The sequence below is a fragment of the Podarcis raffonei genome, chromosome 3 (genome assembly GCF_027172205.1).
Source record: "Podarcis raffonei isolate rPodRaf1 chromosome 3, rPodRaf1.pri, whole genome shotgun sequence".
Lineage (NCBI taxonomy): Eukaryota > Metazoa > Chordata > Lepidosauria > Squamata > Lacertidae > Podarcis > Podarcis raffonei.
This window is the reverse complement of record NC_070604.1, coordinates 71,127,790-71,139,156: the sequence shown is the minus strand read 5'-3', so window position 1 is coordinate 71,139,156 and position 11,367 is coordinate 71,127,790. Positions and strand designations below refer to the sequence as shown.

Sequence of the window (11,367 nt, the reverse complement as noted above, 5' to 3'; positions counted from 1 at the left end):
TTCTCCCACTTATGGAATAATGCTGACCAGAATTCTCTGAAGAGTTACATATTCCTAATTAGCCTTTCCACTATCCTGGTGACTCTCAAGCTAGTCTTTAGCTGTGACTGCAGTAGTAGTGGCTGAGTTGTGGAGTGGAGCAGCACTCTGAACACTGGCATCACTGCAACTTACCTGGATGTGACTGGAGGCAGCCAGCAGTGAGGGTAGGGCTTTGTAGACAAACCTGTAGAGCCAAATGGTCATTCTCACAGGAACATCCACACAGCCCTTACCTCGCAGTCCAGGTAAGCTGCAGCAATGTCAGCAACAGGAGGGCAGCTCCACAGCTCTATCCCACCCCAACAGCCGCTACTGGACGGCAAGTGTAGCCAAAGAAAATGTCAAAGAAAATATCAACGAACTGGGAAGACTGCATTAAGGGTTAACCTACTGCATGCTATTGATTAGGAAGCAATGGAGGGGGCACATGGCCATTCATTTGTCTATAGGCTCTGTGCCAGAAGGGGTTGCCGATTCCATCCAAGTGTTTTATTACCTCTTGTTATCCCGTGCAAGTGAAATGAGAGAATGCACTCCACCGATTGTGTGTGTATGCACATTTTCCTCTCAGTTTTTTCTTGATTGCAGCCTGTTTCATACAGAAGAATCAATGGAATCAATCGAGCAAATGCACACAAAATATCTTGGTGGCCACCTTTGAGAAACCATGCTCTGTATCATGGGTGGGGAGAATTAAAGTCAAATAAGCCTGTGAGCAAAGGAAGGGTGGATATTTTTCTAAGGCTGCAATCAAAAATTCCAACGCTGAATGACTTAGGCTGCTAGTTTCCATGGGGAAGGTGTCATGGTCAAGAAGTGCAGCAAAAAAAGATTAAAGGTGCCAAGATAGATGAGGGAACTGACATAAACATGTCACTTGCCCAATGCATTTATGCAGAAAGCTACCTCTGGGACGCAGAGTCCCTGACACAGAATTTTATTTTGTTAAAATTCTCCAGCAGGGAAACACGTCTTCCTGCTAGGTTATTCCAACAAAATAATATTCTCGTGACCCCAAGGAACGTTTCTACTGAAATGCATCAGGCAACTGACACTTTTATTAAAGATTCCTCATATATTCTGGGACCGTATTTGGGTTTGTCACTTTTTCATCTTCCTTCCTTCCTTCCTCTTTCTTTCGTTCTGTGTGAACCCAGGGGATTTGTCATAATGTTTCCCACTTTAGGCCTTGCTGAGTGATAGCATTGGTATCAATCCAAACTAATGATTTACCAAGAAAAAAACCTTGCTTACAGCTCATGGCTTGTTTGGAGTTAGGACAAACCACAAGCCCAGGTTCACATGCAATATTAAGCCAAACCATGGCTTTGCTCTGGGTATCACAGGAGCAGCAGGAGCAGGGGAGGAGTGAAGTGGCCACAACTTTTGCTCTCTGTAGCTGCACACTTGCTCATCCAAGCTATGTCATCATCTGTCTTAGCATTATGTGCTGATCAGGCCATCTTTTGCAAGCAATCCAACAGGTAACAGCTCTGTTTTTCTTTTGAATAACATTTTGGAAACTAGGTAAGGTTTCTGAAAAACCTCCATGGTGCCTACAGTGCTCAGTTATCAGAGAAGAAACATGTGTCTTCAAGTATATTGTAGCATTTTTGTTCTTTTTTTTCTTTTTTGCTGTAACTATTGATGAAAATAGTACAAAGTGGTCCAGGGGGAAAGAAAGTTGCATTCCCTGCATTAAAAAGAACAGCATGGTATAAGGCAGTCTATAAAAGAATGAAAGAAAACGAAGGGCAGTCTTTTAAAATCCTTCTATCAGCTTACATCAGCTATTTTTTTTTTGCAGCAAACACAGAAGAACCGCCACAACAAGCCAAAAGCCACATTTCCCAACATAACACTGAATAGCTCTCCTCCTTGGCTTGCCCTGAAGAAACCAGCACATATGTTGATTCAAATAAAATAAATCCCAAACCACAGAGTCCCCACCCCATCCCCGATAATGTTTAAAGTTGATGCCCTCCTTTGGGCACTCGCTCTTTTCTTCCAGTTGTACTTTCTTCTTTACTTGCAGAATCCTTTGCACGTCTCTGCCAGGCCTTCGTGGGTTGGCCCTTATGAGAAAGATTTATCAGGGTTTCTCTACCTCCCCCTCTCTGGTCTTTTTCTCTTTTTCATTTGAGGCGCTGAGTCACATTAGCCAGAGCCACTGCAAAGGCCTGCACCGCTGAAAATGGATATTGAAAGTCCAAAATGTAAGCATTGCCATCGATCCTCCCAAACTGCATGACCTGGAGGAGAAAGTGGTGGGGAAAGAAATAAAGAAGAGGAAAAGTTGGTAAAGATAAACAAGAAATTGAGCAGCAGTTAAATATGAAAATTGGCCCATTAAAGCAAGGAGGGGGTGATTTCACAACTTCTTGCCTCATATGAGAGCTGCATTTCAATTGGCAAGTGGCTCTGCCCAGAGGAACTCAGTTCTGGCACCTCTCAGGTGGGCGCCATTGCCATTTTAAGAGAATGAGGGAAGTGCTCATGGTGAGTTCTGGCGCCTCTTTTCTAGAAATATAGCACTGGCTTCGCCTATTTTCACAGGGGAAGTTCAGAGCCCACAATGATTAATGAGGTTGAATATTCTGAGGAGATCATATCAGCACAGCAGGAATTTCCCATGATTTTCAGCAGACTGAAGCCGTTATGTTCTGGTGGATCTTGGTTGTTCTTGGACAACGTCGATGCAACACGACTGCAATCCCAAAATAACCTATAGATATCACAATCGAATCTACAGTGACTTGTCTGCTCAGCCTCCTGGTGGATCAGGGAGACTGCAAAATTACACAATGAAGCAGAGCTAGCTAAAGTGCCATTCCAATCCTGGATCCCAGAAAATAAAAGCTGCCTAAGGTTTGTACAATGTTTTGCACCTCCTTTCATACATCTTTGCGGTAGAATGCACCAGTTTTTCTACACTGCAACAGCAGCAGGGCTGGGGAACTGATGATTCTTGAACGTTCTTGGACTCCAATTCCCATGAGCCCCAGTCAGCATTGTGAATGGTCAGGGACAAGGGGAGTAGTAGTCCAACAACATTTGGAAGGCCACAAATTCACTATACCTGCTCTAAGAGACTGAAAATAATGGCCAGGGTTTAAAGTTCATATATTCCCCCATCACTTTCACCTTACACATACATTACTGTTGCCTGTTTTTCAGACTCTCATGACCTTTGACACTGGGTTGGTTGGTTGGTTGTTGTATTAGTCTTGTAATCATGATAGAGTGTCAAAAGGCTGTTCTCACATTGTATTATTTTCATGTGAAATGATCTGTGGTATGACATCAGCTGAAGATGACATCATATTTCTATGTTCCTTATAGTTGCATGGGTTCATATGTTTCTATTCACTGTGACATTTAAAATATCCCATAATCTGTTATAGCTGCTCTGAGGCACAGAAGCCACAATTATAAGCAGCTACCATCAAATTTCTTCTTGGTGGAATAGAATAGCTTTGGGTTTATACAGTCAAGATTTTTATGCTGCAGAGGAGTTGCCTGTACCTCAAAGGCAACCTCGGTATGGACTGTATTCAATATTTGTGAAATTGTGACAGAGACAAATGCTCTACAGATGTTACACAAACGTATGTCCAATGCCTTGGGCAGATATTGGCCACCCAAGGGATAAGGCATCAGGATCCTGTTTGCACCAGACCTTTCACATGCCACTATTTCCTGCAAATTAATCTGCAAGAAGGTGTGTCTATTTGAAAGAAGTCACATCATACTGCATTTGCAGGGCCAGCATTCCTGTAGAAAGCAAACTGAGGCAACTGTTTCTGGTGGTGGCAGTAGGAGGTGGCAGATTACTGCCCCCAGGTCCTCACTCGCTTGTTTCACCAGTCCATCCACCCAGCTGTCACCACTACCCAACCACCCAGTTGCTTTGAGCTTTCCAGACACTTGCCTCATCCTCATGCCTTACACTGAAGGGGGTCCATCCTTAGAGCAAAGTATTCTGAGTGAGGTGAACTGGAAGAGTGCCTGCCCCAACACTGCTTTGCCACAACAGCTGGACTTTAAAAAATAGTTAGAAGTTACTAGTGATTTGAAACCTTTAACTAGCCACCGAGACAAAGTGGTAGTGGTGCAGGCACTTTCCAAGGCCACCTCGCCCAGAATGCCTAACTCTAAGGAAGGACCCCTTTCCCCAGAGCAAGGCAGAAGATAGGGGTGGGAGGAGATGGGGAGTTCTGCCACCATGTTAGCAGCAGCAAAACTTACAAAGCTGGAAGGGCGGGGGGAGGAGTTGGCAGTGGCAGCACTCGCTTCAGAGGCACAAAGTCTTGGGCCAGCCCTGTTCCTCTGGCACACATGTCAAGGCCTAACACAAGAAGCAGCCTGGAATTTCTGACTCATTATCTTACCTGTCTCCCTTCCAGCTCAATCTGGAAGTTTTTTGCAGATTCTTGGGTCACTCTCCCTCCAAAGTCCAGCTGATAGACTTGTGTTGCCTCATTCCACAAGGGCTGCTTGTTAGCCATCACGTACACAAAGCCCTGGCTTCCTAGTCGCCCATCCTCCTTTTCGTTGGCTTTCCGGCACTTAAACTCATCCAGTTCACTGGCTGTTCTCAAGTTCCTTTTTGTTTTCCATCCCTTTTTACTGCCCTGGCTCTGGTTCATTAGCTCATCCCCGCTAATAAACAGTTCAGGCTCACTTTCTGAGCTGTCCTGAAATTCGTTCATCTTGTTCAGTTTTTTGGACTTCAACTGGTCCTTTTGACTTTTGACCTTCTTCTTCTCCCTGCCCAGCCTAGGGCTGGATATCAGCGAGTTGAAGTCGGTCAGAGTCGTCCTTGCCTCCTTCTTGACCTTTCCCTCCGTAATAGCCTGCATATTCCCTTCATCCGCTCGGCTATCCAGGCGCTTCCGATTCTTCTTCCCAAACTTGTCTGTCCGCTGAGGCATGGGGCTCTCGGTCAAGGACAGAACTTCTTGGAAGTTGTCTGCTGTCTCTGCCATTGCATCCGTGCCCGCGTGGCCTTGAGGCTCCACTGGTGGTGGTGGTGGTGGTGGAGGAGACATGACAGGCTTCTCCACCACCAGCAGCGCCTTGGGGGGCAGAGTGCCTTGGGTGCTCTGCGCAGCAGGTGGGCATGTGCTGTAGGAATTCCACGGGTGCAAGGCCATTGGTGGCAGCTGTAAACTCGAGCAAGTGCTATTTCCAGGGTACAGGGGGGGCAAAGGGCAGTATGCAAGGTTGGAGGGGTAACCTGGCTGAAGCACAACCGTTGGCTCCTGTTGTGCAATCTGGGGTGGGGCCAAAGCTTCTTTGGGAGAACAGGGGACCTGCATTCCCTGAAGAAGAGGAGGGGGAGGAGGGGGAGGAACACCGTAGTTCCCCAAGTATGGGGCTCCAACCCCGTAGCTCATCTGGAAAGTGGCAGTGGGACTGGTTGGAGATTTGGGGGAAACAAACGGTGCTCGGGATATATCCAGGTGCTGAGTTTGGCCAATGACTAGGGGGGCAGGTTTGGCAGGGTGAGGCAAAGTACTCGGAGCTGTCCTTTCTTGAGGGACCCATATCTCCTCACCCACCATTGGTTCCCACTGATAGGGGGGTGGTCTTTTGACACCAATGCCTGGCTCGGCCATGGCCACAGGCATGTGGCGCACCGGTTTCTCCACGGGGCAGTGCTGAGAAAGAGCTTCATCCTCCATGAAGGCAGAGTTCACATAATCTGTCCGTTCACGAGAGCTGTCCAGTGGGCTAAGCAAATTGTAAGAGGACTGGGAGGCCAGGGGCGAAGTACTGACGGAGTGTGCGATGACCGAGCTGTGCTGAGAGCTGCTCCCGGTCGTCATGTCCGGTCTCATGCTGTTCATGCCGGACGTGCTGCTGTTACCACTGATGCCACTCATATTCCCACTTCCGCTATTAGAGTTGCCGCTGCCACCGCCGCCACCACCGTTGTTGCCACTGCCGCTGCTGCATTGGCTGCAGGTGTAGAGTGCCGTTGGCACCCTCTGCTGGTACTGGGCTGCCACAATGTTGCTCTTCAGTTTCGGGGGCAGCTGCAGAGTGGCTCTCTGGCTGTCGACCAGCTGGGCCATTTTCAGTGCTGCCTCTCTGCTGTTCCGCCGCAGAGTGGCGTGAATTATGCTGTTGTCCAATCTCTGGGCCATGCCGCGACTTTGAGACAGCTGGGCTGCGATCTCTGGGTAAGGTGGCGGATCCCCGGTTGGAATGGAGTAACGCGGCACCGTGAGCCTGTTTAGGGTGGCGCTGGTACAGGGCTGCTGAATCTTCTTCTCTGAGGAAGTGATCCTTAAAGTGGCGGAGCTGCCAGGCCCTGGCAGAGTGTAAGTGTTCTGGGCGCACAGCATCCGCGTTCGAGGCCGGCAAACTTCCTCCACATTCCCGCTGCTGTCGAAGGTAGTGATTCTTTCATAGCCGAGAGGGGTTTGATAATGCCCTGTGGAATAAAGGGGGAAATCTCCCTTTTTCAAGCAGAGATCTATGGGAGGTTGGGGAGGTACCGGAGGAGGAGGAGGAGGAGCTGTGGTGGGAGCTGCTGGTATGGTTCCAGGGTACGGAGGGGGAGGATTCATTTTGTTCATCTGAATTTCCTGGGCAGTGGTGAAGACGGATGCTTCTCCTTCAGCTGCCTGTGGCACTGGACGCAACGTCTTGGCCTTCTGGAGGTGTTCGTGGTCTCTGTCCCCATCTCTGTGGTCCACAATTGCCATCTGGATTGCACCCTGGGGTGGCAGGGGGAGCTGAGGGGGTGCCTGGATGATGCGCCCCATTTCAACTCCTCCAAAGATCACTTGGCCTGGGTTGGAATACCTGCTTGGGATTGGGTAGTGGACTGCGTTGTCAGTCACGTGGTCCGCCGCTGCCACAGCTGTCGTCTGATTGGCGAGGACGTCCAGCTGCACATTCTGATTGGCCAGCAAAGACTGAACCAGCCCTATGCTCTGTGTTGGTGACATTGCTTGTGCTGAGCTGTGAATAGGAGCAATCGGGATGTTTACGGTGCAAGGTGGGTTGTTCTCGGGAACTCCAGATGTTCCAGTCACTGGGACAAAAAGATATGAGTATCAGAATACAGCATCACAGCCTTCATGCAAAAAGAGATATAACGGTACCTCAGGTGAAGAACTTAATTCGTTCTGGAGGTCCGTTCTTAACCTGAAACTGTTCTTAACCTGAGGTACCACTTTAGCTAATGGAGCCTCCTGCTGCCACCACACCGCAATTTCTGTTCTCATCCTGAAGCAAAGTTCTTAACCCAAGGTACTATTTCTGGGTTAGCAGAGTCTGTAACCTGAAGCGTTTGTAACCTGAAGCGTCTGTAACCCAAGGTACTACTGTATACTAAATTAATTCTGCCATCTAGAGCATTAATTTCCATTTTAAAGGTATTGGAATCATTTGTTAAATACTGATTATTTAACTTTTGTACTTGTGCTGTCATATTAGATCAGTAATATTATCTCCCACCTCACTACAGTAAGGGTATTAAGAGCCAGATCTGAGAACATGCAGTCCCTCCACAAAGCCCCTCACCTCCTTGGGGTAAGTCTCTCTTTCTCCATGGTCCTCAGTTCAATAACCTGGTTTAAGGGAAATCCTGGCTAGACTTAATAGCGGTAAGCATTGGAGCCAACAAACTGCTTCGTCATAGCAAAGGAGTGGGAATTTGCCCCAGAAAGGGTTTGGCTTCCAATTTGTTGACCACAGTTAGCAGGAAGCCAGCACTGTATCTGCATCAGACCTTTATCTCAGAAGGAACAGGAACAATCTAGTATTCTGCCACTCTGTTAAACCAGACTCTGATGCAAGTGGGTGGAATGTATAATAAGCTATAGTCCATGTCATGAAAAGCAAGCAGTTCTGAAGGCATGAATGACAGTAACCCAATGTGAATCTGAGGAGAGAATACAACCTGTTCACCTGTTGACATTTGTGAATGCTTCTGGCTACCACTGGAGCCTCAATTCCCAGGCACCATGATGGATTCCTGCCACTCTAAGGTTGTGCAGTTAAGTCACCATTGGAGATTGAACCTTTTCAATTATGAGTGCCTCTATATCACTCCAGGTCTTTTGATTGTCTGCTTGTGTCAATCCCCTTGCAGATTTCTAAAATGTGGTTAATACTGAAGCCTCATAATTTAATTCCCAGTTTAACAGATGCTTCTTCTCAGGGGATTAATGGACTCTCTCTGGATCAAATTCATAACTGACCCATTTAAAATGGATTAATTAAAAGGACATCCACCGGACATCTAAACTAATGGTGGTGGTTGCTGCTGCTGCCATTTACAGATTAATTATGAATTGTCCATGGCCCTTTTGAGTTCTCAGCTATGTCATCAGAAACTTGTTGGAGCCAAGAAACACCCCTCCACTCCAGCAGCCTGCACTGTTCCTGGGCTTGCCTCATCACCCTTTTCAACTTCACATTCCTTTCAGGAGTCAGAGAAGAAGGTTCCATTAAGGCTTTAAATGCACCATGTATGTACAGCTGTGTCTGAGGCCTTCCAGCTCCCCTGATCTTGAATGCACTGTTCACAACACAGGGCAAGGGCAGTATGGTATGGAATGCCCACACAGGCTGCGAAGGGCACAGGGAGCCCTCCAGGCTCTACCAGGCTCCCAATGACAACACCGGAAGTACACAGGTCTTTCAAGCCCTATTTTGCAGTTCCCAGCCTCACCACAGACTCCAAAATGGAAGTCAAAGAGCAAGCTCCAATTTGGCCTCTCCACCACAACAAGCATATCTTGCAAAACATGGAATGGACTCATGTGCCTTGGGCTTTTAATTACAAGGAGAGTCAATCTTCTTACAGAGTTTCATAAAATTTTAGACAATCAGTTCAATCTCACCTGGCAAATCATCTTCATCTTCACTAAAAACATTGGGGTTGAAGACAGGAAGGTTTATATAGTCCATGGAAATCTTCCGCACTTCTGGAAGGTATATCGTCATTTGCCTAGGCTGGAGATGCAGCAAGCTGGTTTTATAGATAACTACAAAAAGGATGCAAGGAAAGGGAAGAAAGAAAAGATCTGTGATGCAGAAAATACAAAGGGAGGGTCCAGCATTACTAAAGGAATCAGCCAATTAGAGGGACTTCAACCATGATAAAACTCCTACATGGAAAGCATGTCTATTTAAGAAAGAGGGTGCAATATTTGGATGACTGCATGCGACAAGCACACACAACTACATTTTGTTGTATGTACATGCACCGGGAAGATAACAGGCAAACAAGGCTTCCCAGTGATGCCACACAAAGACAAAAATATACACGTATCCGGAAGTACTTTCTATTTATGTATTTTTTCATAACTGAAGAAGTCTCTAAGCAAAAGGTCTAGTATGATTTCATTCAATTACTGAAATTAAGCAAGTTTGGGCTTGGTCAGTGTCTGGACTACTGGGAAACCATGTGGATGAGGAATACAAACATGACCACTCCTCTAAAAGCTAGTGGGGAAAATCAAAAGAGCTACAGATGTGATTTATTTACCAAGCAAACAGATATAAAGTATATCCTTAACATGGCAATGAAATAGGCTCTGGAGCAGAAGGAATTGCTCCCTACATGGAATGTTTTTCTGGTATACTCCCACAATTAGGGACAGTATCCTTTTAAGCACCACTTCTATGGAGTTTTGACCCAGTAGAAGATGCCACAGAAATAGTCCAAACTGTTTCATGGCTTACAACTCCATGACTGAATTAGATGCAGAATTTTAACTACTGTTAAAGAATATTTGCACGCTTTTTCTGGTCAGGAAGGGTCTGAAATGAAGACAGTTCTTAAAGAGTTAATTTACCTGCACCAAGATTGGTTGGTAGGAAAGCAGCCAAACCCACAATTTTGAATTTGGTTCCCCAGATATTTGACGTGACCTGAGCAAGGTAGTTGTGCTGCAATAAAAAGGTATGACAGAACGACAACAAGCATTTATATCGTATTCACATACATTATCTTAGTTATCCTTACAATAGTCCTGTTAGGACGATCAGTATGATTATTTCTATCTTCACATTGACAAGGGCAATTCCACCAATGAAAAAGAGTGAAGGACATAAGAAGGGCATGCTGGATCAGGCCACAGGCCCATTTAGTCCAACATCATGTTCTCACAGTGGCCAATCAGATGCCTATGGGAAGTCCACAAACAGGACACGGGGCCAACAGGGCTCTCCCTTGTTGTACCTTAGCAACTGGTATTCAGAGACATGGTGCCTCTGTTTCTGGTAGATAATGAGATAGCCATGCAGTACCTGAGTGATATCATCCAAAGGAAACTCTCTACGAGTTAGGCTTGGTGAACCTATGGAAGGCTTCCTTATCGGTAGCCTGGGAGATCTTGATATCTCCTGAGCAGCTCGTGACAACTTTGGAGATTTGCGAGCTTCTATATTAATTCTGCATACAAAACAAAAATGACAATAATGAGGCAGGCACAAATAGGTACTCTCTGTCTCTCTATACAAAAAGAGAACATGGAATACAAATTTAGGTGGGTGGTGGGGGAAATGCTAACAAGGTTTACCATTCGAAAGTAGCTTCAAGAGCAAAGACAGAGTTAATATGAAAAGAGTTCACAGTGCATCCTTCAGTCTGACATTGCAAATGGGATGACAGACAGCCACACCAATGAACAGGACACCCTGGCTTAGCCATCAGACTTGTATAAGTTTCCTCCCCCCCCCCCCCAGAAAAAAGCTGCAAGGATGTTCATGTCCCTTATTAATTAAAACGGTAACTTTAAATGCAAAAGGGACCTGAGGATTGGAGGGAGGTTTCTTGGTGATGTTACATGGAGCCTGTCAATTGGCATAGCTGCTTTCTGTCTCATACTTGCAAACTTTTGCAGAATCAAAGGCGAGGGGCATTGGGACTGAATGCAGAAAGAGCATTTCAGACCGGCCCATTACTATAAAAGATGTCACATCTGTCTTCAACCTAACATACTAGATAATCCAAGTACACTTTGACCAGCATCTCTAGTTCTGGCTAAACGGTAAACAGAAAGATAACATATGAAGTCCCATGGAATTTTTGTACTAGAAAAGTGGTTCTATTTTAATAATTGGTAAGGAAAGCATTTTCCCCCCTTGCTGGCCTGTCTCCAGGTTCAGGAGCTAAGGATCATAATAGGCTTATGCCTATGCATCAAACCAGAGCATTGGGCTTAATACCCTGCTAAAGAGCATCACAGGGACAACAGCTGTTTTGAAAGAACTAGGGCATTATTTCTCCGACACAATGCACATGGCTGGTGCTGTGAGCTTTGGAGAAGCATCACTCACCTTTTAGAAACATCCCTG

The 11,367-nt window shown here is 46.2% G+C and overlaps 1 protein-coding gene across 4 annotated transcripts in view; it reads right to left on the bottom strand.

The window, feature by feature from the left end:
• Positions 1-404: 404 nt before the first annotated feature.
• Positions 405-11,367, bottom strand: part of TULP4 (TUB like protein 4) — a 93,757-nt gene continuing 82,794 nt past the window's right edge. For all 4 annotated transcript variants that reach the window (XM_053382273.1, XM_053382270.1, XM_053382271.1 and 1 more), the window contains 5 exons: positions 10,318-10,462; positions 9,864-9,957; positions 8,907-9,050; positions 4,434-7,090; positions 405-2,294 (listed from right to left, as the gene is read on the bottom strand). In XM_053382273.1, the coding sequence (XP_053238248.1) occupies positions 2,178-2,294; positions 4,434-7,090; positions 8,907-9,050; positions 9,864-9,957; positions 10,318-10,462 (3,157 nt within the window). In that variant the 3' untranslated portion in view covers positions 405-2,177. The remainder of the gene's footprint in view (positions 2,295-4,433; positions 7,091-8,906; positions 9,051-9,863; positions 9,958-10,317; positions 10,463-11,367) is intronic.